At 44.9% G+C, this 23,967-nt stretch overlaps 1 protein-coding gene across 9 annotated transcripts in view; it reads right to left on the minus strand.

Annotated features, from left to right (window-relative positions):
• JMJD1C (jumonji domain containing 1C) overlaps positions 1-23,967 on the minus strand; it is a 156,073-nt gene that overhangs the window by 40,815 nt on the left and 91,291 nt on the right. For 2 of the 9 annotated variants that reach the window (XM_032695473.1, XM_032695467.1), the window contains exon 3: positions 14,711-14,824. In XM_032695473.1, coding sequence (XP_032551364.1) covers positions 14,711-14,824 — 114 coding nt within the window. Of the gene's footprint in view, positions 1-305; positions 504-14,710; positions 14,825-18,225; positions 18,310-18,982; positions 19,043-19,074; positions 19,198-19,434; positions 19,456-19,810; positions 19,831-19,884; positions 19,957-23,967 lie in introns of those variants that run through there. The other 7 variants (XM_032695472.1, XM_032695474.1, XM_032695478.1 and 4 more) reach the window with 7 other exon arrangements.

Below are 23,967 nucleotides of genomic sequence, written 5' to 3' on the forward strand. Positions count from 1 at the left end.
GGAGACACAGGGTGACAAGCAAGGCTGATGACTTGCCATCTCTTCCGTGGTTTAGCACTGAAGACAAGCAGATAACTCTGCAGTGCCCAGTCCTTTTCCTTTCCCTGTGTTTATATTGCTCAAGGAACAATTACTGTCTAGAGGTTTGAACCTTGGCAATTGTGACCTTCAATTTTCCTCTCCTCCTTGGTTGAAGCAGCATGATTGACAGACTAACCCACAGAAGATGTAAATGCCCTGCAGGACTTTCCTCCAGACTTTTCCTCATCTGAAAATAGTTTTACAAACAGAAGTAAGTACGGTACCCTCTCCTAGACTAGTTTTTCCACAAGTCCTGGAACACCTCCTCCAGAAGGATGTTAATGCTGGTTTGAAATCCTTATGCAAATCAGGATGCAAATCAAAGAAATGGGACTGCTATATTCTTCTTAAAATCTGCAGTAGGAAGCTCTTTATGTACTTCATGCGGCAGTGTCCCCTGCTCCACAAATGACTCCATATAACTCTGGGAAGAAGACAAAGGGTGTATGGGCTACAAAGATACAGTTGAGATAATCCCTCCTGCCCCTCTGAAAGACAGTCACATGAAGCAATGTGACTATCAGAAGCTTGCCAATCTATGACAAGTTTTTTACATCTTTGCTGCTATTCTTCCTTCTTTCTATATCAAAAGAAGAATTCGCTTCTGGTGGACTGGACTTTACGCTTAATTAACCAAAGAACTGGGTCAGCTGCATGTCTCTCTAGGTGATCATTCTCACATGCTGGGGACATGTTTGACTCCAAGGAAGTCCCAAGAAGGAGAGAGAATGAAATTTTCCCAAGTAACAAAGCGATCCTGTGTTTTTCTGAATGTATCTGTTCTTTCCTCTGGTGGGAAACGATACAAAGCAGGTTGAAACTACAGACAATACCACCACAGGTTAAGATACCACACTGCTCTAACCAGAAAGTAGAAATTTTTGTTCAGAGAAGTATTTTCAGAGAGCTTATTCGGACAAAAATAATTTAGCATTCAGAATCACAGATGAACAAGTGCACATCACTTATAATGCTTCAAAATTCCTTTAAGATCAAACAGGAATTTCAAAGACAGTACCCACAGAAAAACAAGACAAAATCCAAATGCATAGAGAATTCTCCCACTCAAGCCCCATCCACAAAAAAATATTGCCCAAGACCCTGAGAGGTATCCCTGGATGAGTTGAACCTGCACACTGCCCAAAGACCATACAAAGTGCCTCTGAAAGGCTCAAACCACCGCAAGCTCCTTTTCCATTTTGGGCAGCCAGGCATGACTGTGGTGGGAACGCCTACACATTTCCACAGCTCTTCACCTTCCCCACAAGACTTGAACTACTGAAGCAAGATGTTTTCCTCAGCATTTTAAAATACTTCTCCAAGTCATTCTTCACAAACTTGAGGGGTAGAAGTGAGTTCACGGAGAGATGAAACCCTGGAGCAAAGAACAACAACTGGATTGTTTGATTCCAGTAGCTGCTCCCACCTCCAAACACAGCCTGCATGCTGCTTATGGGAGGGTACAGAAACTCTGGTCAGCTGTCAACTCTCCATTTTCAGTGAAGGAGAGGAGGAGAACTGACAGTATGCATTCCAGGTAAACCACTCCTAGAAAAACAGTGGCTTTTGGCAGTAAAAAGGCTTAAATCAGAGCCCTGAAGACTAAGTCTCGACACCTGCCACACACCAGGAACCTGCAAACATTTATTTGGGAAAGCTTCTTCCTTGGAGCTTTCCATGGTGTCTCTGCATTTGGCTTCACGCATCAAGGACATCTTTTTAATATCAGTAGGAACTCATTTCAGCTAGTGTTTTACAGAGAAAGACTAAGTAGATTTTGCAGTCCTCACAAAGGTCAACACCACATTAGTCCTCACCATCTGTGGCTTAATTAACTATAGCTTCCTCTGGCTGCTTAGAGGTTTTCTGATAATTTAGGACACGAATTAGATGAAAACTAGTACATAACCAACTTGACAGTCCTGTTTACAATGTTTACACAGTATGCAAATGGAAATGAGCATTTTGTTAGTACTTTAATGGTAGAGGGACCACATTTAAATTCAAACTGTGCAAATGAAAATCTCAAGAGATCAAAGTGTCAGAAGCCTGAACCTTCAGTGCTGTTGTTTCGTAACTGAGTATTGGGTTCTATAAAATGAGCCCCCCAATCCTTTTTTTCCTTTTTGCACCAAATCATTTGTACAACTGCATGGAGCTTCAGAAATTAAATTTTAAAACTGCAGTGTGAAAAACAAGGTATAAGATAAGTCGACACCTCCCTACCGACTGTCACAACAGTCTTCAGAGAGCAGTGGCAGCAAAAAGCACTTTTTAAAATCTACACCGCTGAGAATTCATACCAGTCCTCTAACGCCATTTTTAGAAGATGATTTTCTCCCATAAAAAAGATTAAATGTCATACCCGTACCCAGCCTCAAATACACCCATACCAATTTTTACTCCTCATTTGAAAGTAGGTCTGTACAATTCTTTCCTTCTTTTCAGTTCTTCATAACCAGCAAAATTCCTTTATTTTTCTTCCTATCTCTCACTGATTGTGTCACCTGACATACGTGATTATATCACTGATCTGTAATCTCTTTTACTGATTATAATTTTTAACAAACTTCCATCTTAATATTGTTCTGCTTGACATCAGAGTGAGCAGGGAAAAAACCCAGGCAAACCAGAAGTGACACAAAATGTAGACGGGCAGAACACCAAAGATATTAACAAGAACATCACCTAACAATTGGTAGCATTCCTCTGCCACCCTACCAGGCTTTTTTTCCAGTGGTAGAAGATGAAAATCTAACTAAAACGCAGAAAAACTGGCAGCAACTGACACCCCTGAGGGTATCACCAGGCAGGCACTGCTGCTGCCACACAGACCACACCAAAACTTACAGGGAAATAATCGAATTTAGATGAGTCTAAACACAGATCTTCTGTTGCTTACTCCATTTCTAGACACACAAGCACACACAACCCCCTGGTAAACAGTATATTCCTTATTCCCTTCTGACAAGTGAAAGGCTACCCCAGCTGCCACGCTGCTGCAGCTGGTGGGCAGGAGGTCAAAGAGGCCCCAGAGGCTGCAGGGCCGTGCTGTGCCGCACAGCCACACCAGGAACGTCTTTCCAGAGGGAACAGCTCTGGGGACACATCGACCCGACCCTCCACGTGGCCCTGCAACCAGGGCTGCCTCCCTCCCGCTCCAGGCTCCTCACCAAGGGCAACGCCAGCCACCAACACCGAGGCCAGAAAGCCAAGAAAGTTTTTTGGGGAGATCGTAACTTCCCAGTTTACCTTAAACGGCTTTGTCTGAGCTGAGAGAAGAGGCTTAGGCTTACCAGGCGACGCCAGCGCTTTCTATGTAAACCCAACCCACACTTGACCTATTTTCTGCTGTTCTGAACGCACAGTCACAATTTACCTCATTCAAACCCGGCAGCTGCTGGGCTACATCTGAACCAGTTAAGTCAAGCTTGAAGGCACAGCCCTGACCCCTAAACCAGCAGCAAAGTCGAGGCGAGGTCAGCGCTGCTCACACGTGTGCGCGGGCACAGCCGGGCGGTGACGCTCACCCTGGGTGCAGGGCCAGGCCACGGAACCAGGGGAGCTAATCCCCAATCCCCACCCAACAAGGGGCTCCCGCAGCCACTGCTCCAAGGACAAGTGTTTACAGATACTTCACACCACGAACGGTCAAGATTCAGGCTTATTTTTAGTGTGTGATGGCAACAACTACGTTTCTGTAAGAAGTTAAAACCACGAGGGAAAAAAGATGAGGACTACAAATTTAGTAATTTTCCAACTGTCAGTAAACTTAATATCTCTCAGGAAAAGATATCAACAATTTTTCTGCTGCTCCCCACTCTTCCCTATGCCTAATACTTCTCCCCACACACTCCTACCCCCTTCCTCATTTCACCTGGTCAACAATTAAAGAGTTGACACTGATTTTAAAATTTTAATTATTGAGTCTGAGAATTATGGGATCAGGATCTGCACACACTTCTCTAAGTCATGATTTCAGGCTTGAAGATGCCTCATTGCACCAGTTAGTTCAGTTCTGGAAGAGTAACTCCCACCTCAAGAATACCAGAAAATTTCTATTAAAAATACGGAAGATTATCCTATGGAAAGATATATCGAAGTCAGAACATAAACATACAGGAAAAAAATCTGACTCTTAGTCTAATATTCTCCCTGATTTTAACTCGCAAACTCAAAAAACAACATACATATTTGCCTTCCTATGAAACTATCAGTGTCTCAAGTGAAATGGGCATGCTGTAAAACTTGCATTTAACAAGTTAGTTATTCTTGTGTCTGTAGATGAGAATCTGGTATGAGAAGGCAGTGGGGAAATCAGAGCAGCACACAGGATGAACATGCAGCAGAGAAGCAAGCAACAAGCAATGGATAAACAAAACCAAACCTGGGCTGGGCAGGTATTGTCACAAAACAGCCTAGAAACTGCTCTAGTGACATCTACAATAGTTTTGCACTTGAAAATAGAGATTAAAAAACCCCAGATGACCCTTATGCTCATGGGTTATGTTACTCTCTCTGTAAGCAGCTGGGACAACCTGGGTCAGAAAAGCAAACTCTCCCCCAGTGCCAGATACCTTTTAGCATCTCACCTAAAGACTTCCCCAAACAAGTGGCTCCCATCCACAAAGCTGGTGGGTTGTCAGCCTCCATCCAGAGCACTGTGCTGACTGACTGCACTACTCACCAGATAACGAATAAAGGTCAAGTCAACAACACTACCCCATGTCCACCTTCTCTCTCATTTTGATGACACAGCCATGCATTTGCTCTTTCATTTTCCACTGAATCACATTTCCTTCCCCTTTCTCACTGCAGGTTCCTCACATCTATCACCACCATCTCAGCAATGTGCAACTTTGATCTAATTTTGCGTTTTATCTACTCCTGAAAGAAAACAGGGAGGGAGTACTGGTCATATCCCACTCAACCAGTAACTCCCAAGTCATGTGGTGATACTGGAACAAGCCTTTGAGTCACTAAGCAACTCACTGCCACTATGGGAAAAGAAACCTCAAAGTGCAGACACTTCCCTGAAGCAAGCAATTAGCAGAGTGAAGTTGAAGTCGATGCTAACAAGGAGAGCTGCTAAGTGAGTAAATCGGAGGAATCTCTTTTGTACATTGATATTAAAATTTAAACCGAGAACCCGACACCCTGTGAATTCTGAACAGTTTTCAGAAGGTATCCAACAAGACCGGGATCACATGAGCTGAAGGACAAGCTGTATGGATGGAGGTGTCTCTAAGCAAAAAAGAAAGTACATTCTGTTGATCACCAGTAGTCTGGACTAGGGGAAATGAAGTCTAATGCACCCAGAAATCAAGCCAAGACATCAGCCATGCTCAGAGACTGACTTTACAGAAGACGCATCCTACGTGCATCAGGGACAGCAGAGGTTACCTGCTGGAACCGGCAGAGTTGGAAAGCTGTGTCCCACCACCACAGAAAATGACAGACTGGACAGTTCTTCTCCTACCACAGTAGTTATCTCCATCACCAGTGGCATTACTCAGCAGCACAACAGTCCTGGATGAGACTACTGATAACTAAGAGCTTATTCTATTGAAGGGCAAAGGTCTCTCAGAATTGTAAAACACTGTCCAACGTGTGGCAGTCTGACGGCAGCTCCTAGAACCAACACCAGCTCCTAGAAACATCCATCAGAGTGTATCACTCCTGTGAGTGACTCCCTGCTCTGTAATTTGGATTACCACCAGTCACAGAGCTATCTAGTCTCTTCTGCAGATATCCTCAATCCTTTTTTACTAGATAAGAACTCTAGGAACATACAACTTTCCAGCTCCTTTCCCCCATAACTCATGAGGATTATGGACATAATACAAATCCTTACAAACAATAAAAATATTTAAACAATTTTTTTTGTCAAGAGGAAAGAATACATCAGATAACCATCAAAATGTTCTTGAACCCACTTTCAGTGGAGTTTAGTCTACCAAATTACTACTGCATTAATGTTTTATTTTCAAGTGGTTTTCAGGACTTTGTTTGAGAATGTGTTTCTTAGAATAGTAATACAACATGAAAGTAGTTCAGAATAAAACTCATTTTTCTCACATTTTAAAAGAGTGCCACTGTATTTCCACAGAACTTTTCAAAGTTAATCTCTAAGAGGATTTAAGGCAGCAGCGCTGCACAGAAGTTGGAAAAACAATTAGCATGTTTTCTTGCAGAATTTCATTCAGAAGAACAAACTTCTCTGGCTCCAGGAATACAGCGCAGAGACTCTCTAACCTTGGTCTGGTTGGGCATACAAACAGCAAGTCCATCACTGTACAAGTGTGGAAATGCTGCCTCTGCTCCAAGACAGTATCAGAAGCAATGCAACCATCCTCATGCGCTTTCTTTTCCAGCAGAGAGCTCCGTTCTGACCTGCTGGAGCCATTTTAGGAATTTTCCCTATAAATAACAGAGGTCTGAACAGCTGGGATGTATATCATACTTGGATTAACACTACAGCTCTCTGCAACTCTGGAGAAAGCAGTGGTTGTGCCTTTTATAGAACTGATGAATAATGGTCTTGCACAGAGGAAAGACTGAATTGCTAATCAGAAAATGGGGATGTTTCAGTTGTTGCTGCAATAAGTTCCTTGGGGTAAACTTAGGAAAGTCATTCAGTGTTTAAATTTGATACAATGCTCATCTATTTCACAGTATTGTTCCACAGATAAATCTCACAGCACACAGAACAAAAAAAATTCCTAGTAAAGACATAATTCAAGATGAAACTACATCACTTGGGGAGAAAAAAAAAAAAAGGAAGAAAAAAAGCACCATACTCCAGCCACAAAGTCTTATGCACCCTGAAACCTGCTTTAACCTCATTTTACTGCCAGTCATGCTGACAGATACACTCAAGAAGAGGGGGACACAGGGGAAAAACAGGAAGTTAAATTTTAATTCCATTCAAAAGACAGGAAATGTCTTCTAGATTGAAGAGGGGGAGGTATCAGTATTTACAAACAATGGTAGCCAAAAAAACTTTACAGTTACATTTAATTATCTAGTATACTGTTAAAAATAAATGCAGTTTGATCAGGAAATACACTGTACACCAAGTCCTCTACAAGCCCTTAATAAAATTATTCCAATGTCTAAGAGAACAGTAATGTTCATACTTGGTTTTAATTTTAAAAATTGAAGTTGGTATAAAATTACTTGAGTTTCTCCCCACAAGTCTGTCCTGGAAAAAGAACTAGGTGCACACACCTGGAACTGCTATAGCTCTCAATCTCTAGTAACTGTAGTTTGCTGAAGGCTGTGGAGCAGTTCCCATGAAGCTCTAATCCCAGACTACGAATTATTACTTCTATCAGTTGTAATTTCAAAAATACATTTTGTAAGAAAAAGAGAGAAAGTGGCAGCCCTGAACAAAGGAACATAGTATCTGAGGGAGGAGTGAATGCAAACAAACCCATGAGCACTTCACCCAAAGAACTACTGTGTTTATCAGTCAAGATAAGGCTTCATTTGGTAAGAACACATTCCTATGAAACTCAGTTTCCCCCTACTTGAAATGCAGGAATGCCTACTCTCTTCTAGCTCTGGGGACAGACTCCCATGACTGCAGGAGTTTACCCTCATTCAGGGTTCTGAGTTCCCCAAAGCACTGAGGATTCCCAATCCCAACACACCACAACTACTTAGGAAAGCAAGGACACACTGGCAAAGCAGCACCTGGTTATAATGCGAGACAGACTTCTCCAGGAGCTGACTTTGTGTCTGGATTACGGAAAAGCATTGGTCAAGAACATCATGTAAGAAAAATACTTTAAACTTTCCTTTTTTTAATAAATCGAATGGAAATGTTAAGGACACAGAACCAAATATAAGGCTCCCTTCTCTTACTACTGAGTGGTATTTTTCGTGGACTTTTACTGGTGAAAAGAAGTAATCACTTATGATCAAACACAGAAAATTCCTTACCCAGAAACACTGGATGGATTTGTAAATTCAGTAATCCCAATACTGGCTTTTGAGCAGTACCAAAATATTTCAGTGAAAGGATTTGATCCTTGCCTTCAAAGAAGCAGCAAGTTTTGTTCCATCTCTTCTGTTGTGTGAAATCCAAACTTGCAAATTATTTCAATGCTAGCTCCTGGAGTACGATTAATGAAGTCAAAACACTGAATTGACTGTGATTTTTCAGAAATTGTAAGAAAAATAAGTTTCTCTATGACAGTGGAAGAAAAACTGTTTTCCTACGGATTTGAGAGCCATCTCCATTGTAGCAGCCTCAGCTTATCCCAGAGACCTCACAACTCTTTCTCCTTCCTCCTTGTGTATCTTCCCACAGCCTTCAGCAGTTCCCCCTGAACTTCCTCCCCGTCGGAGGAGCCACACTCCTGTGGCAGCTCTGCACTGCCCTGCTGACTGATAGCCTCCCTTCCATGTTGCTCATCTTCCTAAAGCTTGTCAGATCTGCAAGAACTCCGCTCCTGTGTCAAACCTTGCTGAGAGAGACAAAAGGAGTGACTTAAGGCCCTCACTTCTTAACAGACCACGGTAGAACAGAAAGGTCTGATTTTACTCCGCCTCTTTTGAGAATGAAGACAGAGAAAGTTCTCAAGAAAGAAGCTCTTTTTCAAGGGGAGACACAAATACAGGCTTAGGACATATATGTATATCTCGATGATGTATATCTCCCTCTGAATCTACAAATGGAGGGTGCCAATCCCTCCTCCCTCTCCCTTTGAGATGAAACCCTTCTGTCCCACACGTGTTCCTGAGAGTGAGGCCTGGGATGAGTCATCTGACCCACTTCTAGCTGGATGCCGCCCTTTGCTCCCCCTCACGCTGGGACCGCACACTTAAAACACGGACTTGTTGGTAACAAGCTGTTTAGACCATCGCTCCTCACGGCACTGCCAGGGGAGGCAGCTGGACTCCTTATGGGTGGTCCAGACACCAGAGACATGGGAAAGAGCAGAGATGGTTCTCCAGCAAGACACTGAGAAGAGTTAAGGATGCAGAAAGTTGTGTGTGCCTGGGTTGCCCGTGGAGGAACTGAAAGCAGGAGGGGAGCACATGATTGTCCACCGCCGCCAGCTGGCCTGCACCAGGAGTTCCTGGGCTGCTCCTGCCAACCTCAAAGGGTGGGACCAACCCAAAAGCTCCTGCCTGCCTGGCAGTGGAGCTGCAAGTTTATGGGAAAAGCAATTTTCGGCTGCAGCAGCTATTTTTAAGCCTGAAGTTTATAAGTAAGAGAAGTTTGAAAGATGAGTGCACATATGATTATGGGGTGCTTAAAATAAAGACAGAAAAATATTATTTTATCCCTGTTTCAAGATGCTTAAAGAATTTTTTTTATGTGCACACCATTACTACACAAGTCCTGCTTGCCTGCTCTTACAGGCAAACAGGTCACAGAACCAAAAGCATCCAGGCCCAAAATATCCAATGCCTGCCTTTAACAAACAGAAAAGCAGAGCACCGGAGTTGCCCAATGCCCTTTGTTCAAGTCTTACTTAATGGCATACACAATTTCTAATAGATCAAGATTAGTGTATATTCGGTCCTGTACCTGACATACCTACTTTGTGATTAGTGAGAAAGTTTATTATTAATACTGTTTCAACAATCTTTAAGGTGTGTTAGACATTTGACCTGTCAGCTCTCAGACGTGCCACGCACATTTAGAAGAAGAGTGAAGTACAGGTGCCTATCACTGTGCGTGTAACACCTCCCACAGGGATTTCTCATCGCCCTATCTTTACATCTGCAACCTTCAGCACAGAGGGAGACAGGCAGACTGTACCATTTTGAAACACTAAAGCAACCAGGCTTGTCTTCCAAAAAAAAAAGAAAAAAATCGGAAGGAGAATGTAAGGTCTGAAGAGAGATTTCACCAAAGAGGAACTGAAGTGTGTTCTTGATTCATTCTTAACAATTTATATTTTTTTTAAACCAAATACATGAGAGAATCCTTTGAAGACTCCGCTCACCTTCCCACTTTCTTCTTGAGTGGTAAAATGCCCTGTGTAAGAAGTCTAATGATTGTGAAGGAAATTCATTTGAATTCTTTGTCCTGCCTCAGCTGTGCACATTTGCTCCAGTGCTGTGTGCTCAGAAATGCTTTGGAAATGCATTATCACGCACATTATGTACATATTTGGAAATATATAATCTGTCATGTACCCTGCTCTGTCCTACCCAGACACACAGCTGAAATTCACTGACTGCCTGGGCAAAGGAGAGTCTTTCCAGATCTTTCCACAAGTGTATTTTATTATGGAAAAACATGATATTCTTTTGTTATTCTTTATTTGCTTGTCCCAAGTATAATGCAGTTGACTCCAGCTGCTTTGGCCAGCAACAGCAGAATCACACACTCAGCCCAACAGTGCCCGTGACGGGTACTGCCAAACACCACCCAGACAAAAACACCACTCTGATGAGGTCACACATACCATATGCTGAGCCTTAATGCTTCACATCCCCATCTATAGTCCTTCAAGTAAACTACAATGCTTAAACAAATTAAGGCATGATTAGCTTTGCTGCTGCTTAACTTGCGTATCACAACAGACACACACGTAGATGTCACAGTACAAATAACTTATTATTACAGAAAACCATTTTGGTTCCAAGTATTTGACTGAGGTCACACTTGTATGTGTAGACCTACTATAGTTTTGCTTAAAATATTTTAATAACAAGCATATTTGAAAACATCTTAAGTTTCAGTTTATACCAAGAGCCACTATAAAACCCACTACACTTGTGAATTTTTACTTAAACACAAAATACACACGATATATCACGAGTCCAAAGTAGAATTCCTATTAAGGACCTAACTTACACATCCTATTTCAAGACTACACTTCCTACAGATACTAGTCTGACACAGAAAATGCATGTTGCAAATTTTATGTTTATTGTTTCCTGTAAAGGACAAATTTTTCATTTCATTGCTAAACAAAGCACCACGGCAAACATTTGTATCTGCTTTATCCTCAAGATCCTCTTGTCACCACCATAAAGAACTACATGACTAAATGGTCTGACCATCCCAGATTAATGAATGAGTCACTCAGTCACACACAAGTTTCACGTAGAGAATAATACAGTTTACATCCTCCACGAAGCAACAGAGATAAAAGCCACCAGAAACAAGTCGTAGGTTGGTGTTTAAGGCACCACACATACAGAATCCAAGGAACTTTTACAGAGAAGGGGTAGGATTCTGAGCAGTACACACATAAGGGAAAAGAAAAATCACAGGCACATCTAGCAGTAAAGAACAAATTCACTGACAAGTGTAATAGTTGCTACAGAAAGCCTTGTGCATACATGGAAGGCTGGTACAATGCAGCTGCATACCCTACTGTACTAACGATATTCATCTAGCTCTTATGAAGCTTGTTGAATCTCTTAACAATTGAAACATGTTTATTTATGGAAAGAGCAGACATGGCATGGGAATGCCTGGTTCACGATTCCCCAGCGAGTCCTGCCAAAGTCTCTTTAATCTTGTTCTGGAAGAACCACTTCTGGTAACGACAGTAATTTAGTTCTTTGCCTACTCAAACTTTGTTTTTCCTGCCAAGCCTGAAAGGATGCCAAGTGTGCTGTTTTCTTTGCTTTGAGCAGTTGTCACCTTCAAACCGGACAGTAGCACCTTTGTGATACAGCCCCATGTTTCTCGATCAGAACTGCTCTGAGCAGAATTTGTACCAAATGCTTGTCTGCTGCCCATTTCTAGTGTTATGAGTATACACAACGATGGGAAAAATTACTCAGTAGTTAAGAATTGTATCTGAAGTGAAATGGAGTCTTCCCATACAGATTCAGACTTCTGTTTGTTTTGGCAGAAAGGTACTGGAATTTTAGGCACTAACAGCAAAATGCAATAAAAAGTGTTTAGGTCACCATGGTCTCTAAGGACTTCATATTGAAAATGTGCAGCCTTGAGAGCTTAAACCAAAAACTAAACACATTTCAGAAGACTCAAAGTTAACTCATCTTTGCAAAGAATGGTTCCTCAGTTCTGTCTTCAGCCCAAAAGCAGGTCAATGCTATTCCAGACAAAAAAAAGGGAGCAAAAACACCCTTTTTTGGGGAAAACCAGATTTTTCACAGGAAGTTTACCAAATATTTATCTAGGACCCGTTCTGATGGCAACGAAAAGGGAGGTCAAAGAAAAGGGAGATCTTCCAGAAAAAAAGGTACAAATACAAGCTACCTTGCATTAAGTGGCCGATTGCTAGGAATGTGATTTCCAGCATGAACAAAAAAATAACAAGGAAAACGAACAGAGACAACCCTCCCACTCCAGGTACCTTTCAGCAGAAAATAAAGTCTCAGTGATCAAGCTAATATTTCTGTCTAACACACTGTTGGTATGTAATTGTTTGCATAGTTAAAAAAAATAGTTTCTGTTCTCCTAAAGACATTATCATTCAGCAAAGCTCTTACTAGTACAATTAACTTGTAAAACTTAGCAATGAGATATTGCAAGGCCTTCAGAGAGACATTTCTATGAAAGACAGTTCTCAAACTTCTTATAATCATTCAAATGAAGAAATCTTTGCACTCTCCAACAGTGAGCATAATGTTATGTTTCTACATTCAGTATCCAAGCAATATCCAGTTAAAATGTTGATTCGGGATGCTTTAGTACTTAAAGGAATCTCCATCAGCAAAGTTCTTGTAATGTTAATCAGACAATTTAGGTATCTGCCACCAAACTACTTAAGATGGACTCAGATGACCAGCCTCCATCTCGGGCTTTAACGGGCAGTGATTTGCTCCATGAGAGGGGGAAACAGCCTCATCTCTCACACAGAGTTGCTCCTCTACATGTCAGAAATGGGGGCCAAGAGTTAGGGAGGGGCCAAGCTTGTATCTGGAACTATTTTTGGCAAACTACTGCTTTGTACCAGTTTTTGGTCAACATCTCTTTGAGAAGTGATGTTGCTAAAGCTGTTAATTTCTGTATTATCTATCAAGACAATATGAAGCCAGTTGTTCATATGACACATTTTCAAAAACGATACCTTCAATTTGTGTGCACCTTCCCAAATTAAGGTGTTTCTGAGTCTAATGCTCTATCAGTAAAGACTCCTTGAAGGGCCTAAATGCACAGAGCATCACTATGTTAGTGCCAGCCAGGTCTGGGAGTAGGACTGCTCAACAAAAGGCAGCCCTTCTCATATGTTCAGTTTGTTTTGCTCAGCTCAGAAATGATCCACTGCCAAAAGGAGATTGATTACTGTTACTGGAATGAGCATTATCAGAGACATGATCTTGACATATCTCAGGCAAAGGACAGACACCAGCACCAGTATTTGCTTTGTAAAATGAATCTGGAAGATTGCAGCTGGACTCTGAGGGCGAATTTACACTTCACGGCTCAGTTGATTTAAGAGGTCGCTGCTGCCAAAGGAGGATATCCCGCTCTGTGTTGCATCATCCTGACCCCCTCTGTGGAGGAAGCCGCAGCACTGGATGCACCCTGGGCTAATCCAGCTCAGCTCTCCCACATCAGAGGCTTTCCCCCGCGCCGTGTCCCCCCCTCCCGTGTTTGGAAATCAGGGCTGTGCTGGTTTAGAAGGCTGAAGGTGCTGGTGCGGGGTCTGATGGTGGGAACTGTTCTTTGCAGCAGAGCCAAGCTGTTCCAGCAGCTCGAGTCATAACATGTAACCTCACCCTGACAAGAAGTGAAGCGTTTGGCTTCCCCACCACAGACACACAGAAGCACCAGCCCTTCCACCAACTGAACCTCCCTCTCCTTTCCCCAGGATTCTCTCTCAGTTGCTTCTCTTTTTCTAGCTCTATATTTGGTATTGGGAAAAAAAAAGCATCCTGGTGAAGCAGGAGGGAAGAAGGGGTGTCAGGACAAAATTACACAGCATTTATTCAGGGCCATCTGTTATTGCAAGTCTCAAAGTACTATTTCTGTATCACCGCAGTGTACCATCCAAGCCTGAAGGGAAAATTTATGGCTATTCTAATTGCAATCAGTTCAGCATGAGCTGAAATGTCAAACATATTCCTATTTGTCACAGAAGAGATTTTCAGACCTTCTTCTGAAGCAAGGAGGGAATCACTTATTCTCTTGATCTTTAAATACACGTACGTTGATATATTAATGTTTCTAATTAATGGAGAAGGCATAAAAATAAAGGATACTGGAAATTTTAACAGGCTTAAAAACAACAGCAAGAGAAATTGTTTCTTTTTTTTAAAAAAAATAACATTTTTTGCTATTCATTCTCAGGAGGAAAAAAAAAAAAAAATCAGTAAGTGGGATATCACCGTAGTCATGCAAAGACCTAGATATGAAAGCCCAGCTTCAGAAGGAGAAATACTATCTTTTATCTGCTCTACAATTAATGGTACTGGTTAACCTTTAAAGGGGTTACGTATTTTACTTAAGGGTGGTTCAATAATATTAATTGCATAGTACTCCTTGACAAGATCAGTCACTAGAATCAGATACAGTAACCAATACAATCTTTCATAAAATAAGCAACAATCCCTGCCAATAATAGGAAATTGTTCCTGAAACACAGAACTTGATCATAACATGCACTTAAAAATAACAAAAACATGTTTTTTAATTAAGTTAAATGAATAGTACTTATACACTAACCAAATTTCTTACCTGATAGGGCTGAAAGGCACTATCTTCAGTTATAAAATCCAGCTGTTTGTCCACAAGGAATTCTACTGCAGTAATTGAATTGTATACACTTTTTCCAACCAAGGGCTTGAATGTCTGTTGGAGGGGGAAAAAAAAAAAAAAATTAAGAAACAAATCCCAAAGCTCAGTACACCAAGCCCCCAGAACTGTATAAACACTGATGTAATTCTTCCATCAAAACAAGTTAAAACAGAGTAACAATTTCTAATTATACAAGAAAGGAGGGTTTTGTGTTCTGTCGGTTTTTTTCCTTTGTGCCGTTGGTGCAAAACCAGCTAGAAAAGGGAACTACACCTTTCATTCTTCCTTTCCCTTACTGTGCTTGAGCAAGGGTGTTTACCCCCTGGAATGGGGGACACACAGCTCAGCCCGCAGATCCTCTCTCCGTGCCTGCAGGACCAGCCAGCAGCAGGGTGATTACAGAGGACGCTCAAGTGGAAGCAGACTGCAGACGAAAAATCGCTCCCCCCTCCCTGCTCTGAAAACGTTCACCTTGCCTCAAGTCAACCATCTCATTTCCCTGCCCATCTCTGAACTGTTCTGACTGTGCTGCTGCCGCCCCCGCAGCCGCTCCTCCCTGCAGCAACCGGCTGCTCCAGTGCAACGCCTTCCGAGGACACGGCACCCGCTCCCGGGGATTCTGCAGCGGGGCCAGGAGGTTTCCTGTTTCCTCCCATCTGCTGGGAAAGCGGCGAGGGGCTGGAGACCCTCACTGCTTACCCAGTACAGGGGAGGAAGCAGGAAACCTCCCAGCTCTACCGCAAAAGCCAGGCAAAGGGGAGCAGGGAGCAAGGGGCTCCTCGACGCCCCCGTACAGGCTTTTCCCAAAATACCCTGCCTGATCCAGGCGCAGCAGGATGCGGTAGGCGAGCGGGGGACTCGAGGGTGTCCCCCGAGAGGGGACGAGCAGGCAGCCCCCTTCCCTGCTGGCTGCGTTTCCTGGAGCAGAAGCGCGAGGAGAGCGTGACTGAGCGGAGATGTACCGACAGGGGATGAGTCAGGTGAAAAGGAAATCCCAGCGGATGGAGGGGAGAGAAAATGCCGCTCTGAAGACAGACGGGAACAGCAAGAGGAAGACACCGGTGAACAAAAGAAATGACTGGCAGAAAGAACATGCAGGATATACAAGCGACCAAAACATGGAAGGGCAGAAAAAATAGAGGAAAGTTAAATCTACAGGGCAAAAAAAAAAGCAATGAGGGAAAACAGGAAAACAAAAAAGCTCTTTGAGATCCATTCTAAATTTAAAATGCAGAAGAAAAAGACAAAGAGCAGAAACAAGAGCAGGTCAAACCACCGAGGCATTGTGCGAATGCCACACCAACCCCTGTAAAATGCTGCTATCAGTAGCTCACATGCACCACCCCGCAGCAAGAGACCCCAAGTACTTACAAGGGGAGGGGAGGATCACCACAACCTATTTACAGATGGGGAAACCGAGGTACAAAGCAATCCTTTAACTTGACAAAAGCCATCTAAGCAGGGCAGCAGCAGAGCCAGTGACCTGCCCTCAGCCAGTCTGCAGGCAGCTCATGAGAGAGGCACTCAAGGTTTTATCAGGCTTCATTACCTACTTTACAAAGGTGTTGCCTCGCGATTAGGCTAAATATAGCCCAAGTCTCTCCGGAGCTTCAGCTCTGGCACTTACTAAACAAATCAGAGAATACTTCACTGGAAATACATTATACTTTCTAATAAACCTATCCGACTCTACAAATCCTCAGAGGAGTGTACAGCATTCTTGTTTCCATTTTATTTAAGGTTTCTCTTCAGCTGTTACCCTTCCTCACACAAGCAAGAAAAAAAACCCCAAATCTCTCAGCTAGTAAGCCATCTCTACAGCAGGATAATTAGATGAAAGAGCTGGAGGAGCAAGACCATATGATAATATGCTAACTACAGAGTCTGAATAGTAAATAATTATTTAACCTCTAATAGCCAAGAAAGGGCCTTTGCTCTTGCGTCACTTTCCTATAATGGATCTTGTACTGCTAATGGTTTGAGTTAAGAGAGGGTGGAGTCCACATCATGAAATTGCAAAGCACTGAGTGTATGAACTCAGGAGCAGATAGACTTTTCTTTGAAAAAGCCAATGTTGTAGCCTTTCAGTTCTTAATTTGCCCCTGTGTCTTTCCATGCCCTATTATACTTTTTCCACGCTGGCTCCTTTCTAACTTTCTGAGCTATTATTCAGGTCAAGAAAAGTGCTTCCGACTACACACAACAGGACATACCACATCATTAGCTGAAACCAAACTGTGTGGAATGTGGCGTGCAGTTATCATTCAGGATTCAGACAACACTACAGATTAAGGTACGTGTGAGCCACTGGTTTATCTTCTTGCTGGTATTAAAAGAACTAGTTCCAAATATAGATCTGTGAGTGTGATTATTCTGAGAAAAGAAACATAATGCCTTCTCACTTGCTTTCATAGATCTATGCCTCTAGACAGGCCAACACCCCCAAAATACAGATGTGGAGGATGCAGACTATCCCACAAGCACAGAGCAAAAATATGTAAATAAATAAAGCAAAACTATGTCACGTCACACACCTCCTCCTATGTGGACAGCTGCTCAGCTGCACACAATCTGGGATTTTTCAGACACTGTTAGAAAATATCCCCACTATCAAAGAACAACAAAACCCCACCCTTTAATAAAAGCAAGCCTTCTTGGGAAAGCAAAGTTCAGACTCCATCAGCTTCACGAGATAGGCAGGCCACCACGGAAATAAATATCCAAACTGGGACAGGTTAGGGATTCAAGAAATTTTAAGATGGAAGACGTGACTGAATTTCACACCACACATCACATAGGCACAAAGAAAAACAGACTAAGAGCACAGCAGGTAAGAGTCAGCTACTAGAGGCAAGCATGTGAGGCATGTAACAACATGAAAATAGATGTAAGAAAGTCCAACATGCTCCTTGTGGACTTTCAGAGGAAAAGCTCCTTGCAGACACTCCCTCTTTCCGTTCCCAAAGTGGAGGACAACTCTAGGGAGTACCAGGCATACTAGCTGAAACCAGGAGAAACTGAACCTCTGTAAACAAAAAATTTCTTTCAAACTTGTAGTTTTTAAAAGGAAGCTTTATGCATTAACCCAACTCCCCAAAGACCACAATTAAGTAAAGGACTCAAGCACTCAATTTTAAGGCACATTTGACTTCAGCACTATTTTAAGTGGTTGCTTGGTGGAGGGGGGAACGGCCACACTTTTTTGCCCTCCCAGATTTCCCTGCTTGGCCAAAGGGAGCTCTACGAACACACATGCTGTCTTTGGTTGCTTTGCTACCAAGTTCCCTGATGCTGAATAAAGCACGTTTCTTACTCTGCCCCCTCACCCTCCCCAATGATTTTACCCCAGCTCATGCAAGAAAACCTGCCTATGGGAGGCAGCTGGCAGAACTCTGAGTCTGAGAACTAGACTCTGGACCTTCTGGAAATCCAAACAAGTTTTTAGAAAACGTTACCATCACTTCACAGCAAACAATCACAAAACTATTCAATGGCATTCACCAAAGACGAATACAGCAGATTACTCAGGGACTGCGTTCTCTAACGCCCAGTAACACAACTCATCTATTTACTTATCGTTCCAAAACCCCCATAGCAACCACAGGACCCACTTTCCCGAGGAAGCAGCAGTGAGCAGGCACATAGTGCGTTTTTACCTCTGCCTAGTGCCATTAAGCAGCTGAAGTGGTGGTACTCCTCCCCCAGCATGCGAGCAGGCAGCTCCAGGAGCCGCCGCACCTCGGCTGCTGCAACCCGGGCGCTGCCAGGCTGTGACACCCAGAAGGTTCAATGCAGCAAACGCTCGGGTTACAGCTGAGCTCGCAGCTGCTGCCCGGCTCATCCCGCACGTACCACCTCGTCTGCCTCTCTGGGGCTCACAGCCTGCTTAGCTGGGCACTCGAGCCTGCTCCCCACACCACAAAAGCACATCTTACTGTGCACATGTACAGCAATCACTCCTTTTTTTTTTATTTTTTAAATCTTTCTAGAGGAATTTATGCTGTAAAGCGAAAAGACTTTTAAAGAGCTAATAATACAATTAAGAAAGCTATTCTTACACCGAAACCTTTAACATTCTATAGTTCTTCCTCTTGCAAGCATAAAAATTGAAAAGATCACGTAAACTTAATCTGTAGGTGCTATTCAGTAAACTTTTCCACATATTGTTTTTCAGCCTCGCTGTTTAGTCTGCAATAGCGCAAACACTGGCACCTTTTCACTGTGACACTTCATCATTCAAAAAAGCTATCGCTCCCTTCCAGCGCCTGTTTGTTGCCATGGTTTGTACTCAAAGGCAGAATTACCAAGTGGAAAAGAGCGAACAATAAATAGAGCAAATCTGACGTTAAAACCGAGCACTGGGTTTCCTCATTCGCGGACTCCCCTGCCTGCAATCCCTGCGGAAGCGGTCGTTTCCAGCTCAGGCGTTATTCCGGGCGGAACTCCCGTAGCCCGTGGCCGGGGGATGGCAGAAGGAAGTGCCCAGCAGGGTGCGGGGGGGCCGCGCCGGCCGGGCTCTCTGCCCGCCGGAGGTGCCGCATGGCCCGCGCTCCAACGGCGGTGCCGTGCCGTTAACGGCCCGCGCCGCTCCCGCGCCGCCGTTTTAACGGCACAAACTTAACCGAGGAAAGAGAAAAGGAGAAAAAAACCCCAAAACCACAAATCAGAAACCCCCGGACCCTCTCGGTGCGTGCAGAACTCCGCGCCGCCCGTCCCCCGAAGTGCTCCCGGTGTCCCCCCTCCGTGCCCGCGCACAAAGCCGCCGCCGGCCGCGTGCCGCGCCGCGCGCCCCCGCGGGGTCCGGCCGTCACGTGCGGGGTTCCCCGCGCCGCCGGCCCCGGACCGGGCGGGCACCGCCGCGGCCCCGCCGCGCCCCCGCAGCTGCCCGCCGCAAACAAAGGCGCCCCTCGCTAAGCTGAAGTGTCCGCGGGGGTGCGTGCGTGTGTCCCGAGGGGGGAGCCGCAGAAGAGTCCCCCGCCCGCCCGGCTCCCAGCGGTGGATTCAGCCCCCTCCCCGCCCCGCCGGTCGGTCTGTACGCACCTCTCCCGGCGCCCCGCGACGCGGCGCGGCCCGGCCCGCGGGACCTCCGCGCCCGCCTCCGCCTTTGAACTCACAAGGAAAATGGTTCTCGCCGCGCCGCTTCCGGGTCGGGCCGGGCGGCCGCGCCGGGGGCGGGGACGGCGGGGCCGGAGAAGGCGGAGGAGCAGGAGGCGGAGGAGCAGGAGGCGGAGGACGCGCCGCCCGCCCTTTGTGGGGCCGGCAGCACTATGGCGCAGCCGAGCGCGTCCCCGCGGCCGGGTCAGGGCGCGCTGCCGACGCCCCGCTTACATAAGGCGGGGGCGCGGGGCCGGTGCGATCCGCGGGTCCGGGCGCAGGGAGTGCGGCGCGGGAAGGGGCGGCGCTCGGCGGGCGCGGCCCGCGGACACGTCCCGCGGGGCGGGGCCGCGGGACACGTGTGGTGGCGGCCTCGGAGCGCGGCCGGGGCACCCGCGGGCCCAGGGGCACCCGCTCCGAAGAGTCAGATCTCCTCTACAGCCCCAGCGCTCCCCCTCCCCGCTAAGCCCCCGCGGCGCCGGGCCCGTCCTTGGAAAGCTGCTCCCTGTCCCTCCCACGGGTGGGCTTTGGAAAGTCAGCAAGCGAGGGCTGCAGCTCTGTCACAGTCAACCCAGAAAAAAACCTAAGAAATAAAAAGGAAGGGCGGGTCAGGCATGAGCTCAGCGCCTGGTGCGGGTCCAGGAGCAGCCGGGGTAGAGGGCGGGGGGCGGCTCCGCGCCCCCTGCTCAGCCCAAAGCCGCCTCTGCAGGGACTCAGCCCGGGAACGGATGGAAAATGTTCTCAAGCACAATTTTCTTATTTCGCCATACAACCTATTTTCTTCTTGATGACACACACACACACAAAAACATTAAAGGTGTTTTCCCACTGCTGAACAGAATTTAATGGCTCTAACCAACTAGTTGTTTGCAGTTTACATAGAAACATCACTTCTAGTCCAGCAGAAAAAAAAAGTTCATGGGACACTATTAGAAAATGGAATTACTAAAGAAAAATTTAGCAATAACACCTGTAATGTTCTCCTTGAACTTAGCTCACATACACAAACATGGATAGTGGGGGGGGGGGGTGGAAGGAAAAAATAATCACAAGGAAGATTAGGATAGAGGCATTTATTTCCTCCAAAACCTTTAAACAGCTGTACATTTTTCACTTCATGGAAAAAATACAAAGCGTGTCATTTGCCAAGAAAGTATGAGAATAATGGGAAATCAATGCATGACTACATCTCTGTTCTCATCTTGAATTATTCCAAATGATGTAAGCTTAAAGGTGTATTGGAATGCTATAAAATACTGAGCTCTGAAATAAAATACTTGGGTACAGTTAAATATTGAAGTTGAACTGGAAGGCTCTCTCTTACCCACTACACACTTTTCTCCAGCAAACTGGTTTTCTTCTATAACAGTTCGTGACACTGCACGCACACAGGGCAGGAACCAGACTACCTGTGCATGGGTTTTATACAATACCCAGCCTGTGCTCAAACCACATAACTGCAAAACTAGATTTTGCTTTGAAGGGACACTATCAGAGGTGGTTTATTGTATTGATTTTTCCCTTTTAAGTGGTCTTCCAGCCTGGCCAGCCCAAGGCAGCTGACAGCCTTATATGGCAGGAAGGCTGCGGAGAACAGCAGTGCCCTGAGCAGCCTCCATCTATTCCTGACCTTCCAAACTGGACAGTTGCTCCTCTCGTCTCCTCTGGCTTCCCTGCCAACAGCCCCTCACCAGATCCACAGCCCCTGAGGGCAGACACTTCCTGCCACCAGCAGAGCATGGGGCTCACTAACTCCCTGTGCTCCCCCAAAACACACCTCCTGCCCCAGCCAGGCCATGGTGGGGCTGCACTGCCTCATCTCCAGAGAAAAAATGAAACAACTTAGTGACACCATTTTGACCTGATTTCTTTCCAATTCGTTCTTCTCCAGCCGACCTCTCATAGGGTAGAGGGGAATAACGCCTGAGTCACTTCACCAGTACTGAGACAAGTCATGCAGAACAGAGAGTGAAATGCAACCTTCATTCCGTGTTTGTGGTCGCAGTTTGCACCCTCTCCCCCTCTGGAGCAGAAACATGCCCATTCTCTGTCACCCAACAGGGTCACTTGTCAAGTGAGCGGGGCACTCTTTCACGGACTTGGTTCTTCAGAGGCCTCACCACCTCTAAAAAGTAAAACTCAACCTATCAGTAACAGCTGACACAAGGAAATATCCTGAACTCACGCTTTGCCAAGTAATCAATAAATAAAGTATTTTTCCAAACTTAATTCTGTACTTGCATGATCTTCAATTTAACTTTTAAAGCACATTTTAGACTACCTCCAAGAAGAACTGAGCACCCCTAAGACATACTATTTCAACCCACAGATTCACACCTATCTCATACAGTTTCAGGGGGTTGTTTTACCATTTCTCTTAAGAGCCCAAATGCTAGTAATTATTTCAGGAAGGGCAAACAAATAAATTGCGTCTAATACAGAGCACAACATCCTTCATGCTACTCTTGAACTAATGGTGCTGTGATAGCTGTGTGGTATGTAGTGCAACTGTCAAAGTAGGCAATCCTTAATAATATCCAAGACAGACACTATTAAAATACAAATCACAAGACTGTCTGGAGGACATGCAAGTTTGCCCATTTGGACAAAGCTTTATTAATAGACTGCGACTTAGTAACAAAGAATATTAATACCCAGTACAGCACTACCAATTCATTACCATGGAGGGATTTTGTTAGAAATTCTCAAGTTGCACCAGCTACGAATGGAATACTAACTCAGCAACTGTATTTCCAAGGGTTTCACTTAAAGATGTTCTCAGGAAAAATCTGCTGAGTGGGAAAACACTTTTTGAGAGTATAAAAAACCAAGGAAGTTGCTAGTGGTGCAACTGCTAATGTTAAATAGACTAAGGCAACATAAAGTGACATTTAAATTGTAATGACTTAAATTTACCACGACATATAGGTGTATATTCTTAACAAAACACAGATTTGCCATACAAAGGCATAACTGAATTTTAAACAAGAATTTAAAACATGAGTGTCTATCCAAGGTTAGTTTTGACATTTGCAGAAAGATACATTTTAAAAAGGCTTATTTGGTAGTTAGATTATTTTAGCACTGTTTTCCACTACTGTTTGCTTCTTCTCACAATTGGGCCTGAACTCTGTCAAACAAGCCATACTATAAGCTTGTAGAACAGAGCTGCCTTTGTTCTTTGGCACTGCCAGTCCCCTATGGAATCAGGCAGCACACTGAACTGCACTCAACAAACAATCCCTGACCTTCAATTACTGTCCTGGCTCGCTGCCACAGGATACATGTATTACTGGTAACACAGCATGCCCTATTTTGCAGATAATCGCTAGAACTACAGATAATAATAAAAATCAACGGAAAAACGCAACCATTCCCTTCCTAAAATCACAGTTGTAACTTCCCCGGTGTGCTGCAGCACGGCCCGGGCTCAGGCCGCCATCCATGTGAGGATGGCAAGACTGTGCCTTTTGTATTTTTAGTGACCGCAGGAAGAATTCCAGGTGGTGGACGGCTTTGCCTTCCTCCGCTGGAGGTTTTCGGTTTGGGTTTTGTTTGCTTTGAGGCAGAAGGTTGTTCTAGCACGGTTGTTCAAGAGCTGCTCTTCCCGTCCCCCGTCCCCCTCCCTTCCTTTTTTCCCCCTCAGAACCCCGGTAGGTTTTTCACTGGAGCTGAGCGGGCAGGGGCCGGCGGCAGCTGCAGCCCCTGCACTTGCAGGCTGGCCGGCAGCCAGCGCCGGGCCCTGAGCCACGGCCCTGCTGGGAGCTGCTGCCACCGGGAATGCCGCACCGGGAGGGGACGGCACACGGTGACCGGGCGTTCTGCTGTGACCCCCTTTCGCTCCTTGCAGGTAGCGAACCCCCTGAACTGCAAACCGGGCTCCTTCCTCACCCCGACAAACCCACGTGGGCAATGCTGCTGGCCAGGAAAGAGCACATGCAAATATTGCAAAGGAGTAAATATTTAAACTTTAAAACAAATGAAGGTTAGTTAAATCGGTCTTCATCTTTTAAATTAACATTTTTCTACTTATCTTTTTCCTGTCTGTGCCACCCCACATTTGCTTAGCAAGCAGAACTGTTTCACAGAGATAGTCCTGCAGA

This window comes from Chiroxiphia lanceolata, chromosome 8, assembly GCF_009829145.1.
Source record: "Chiroxiphia lanceolata isolate bChiLan1 chromosome 8, bChiLan1.pri, whole genome shotgun sequence".
Taxonomy (NCBI): Eukaryota; Metazoa; Chordata; class Aves; order Passeriformes; family Pipridae; genus Chiroxiphia; species Chiroxiphia lanceolata.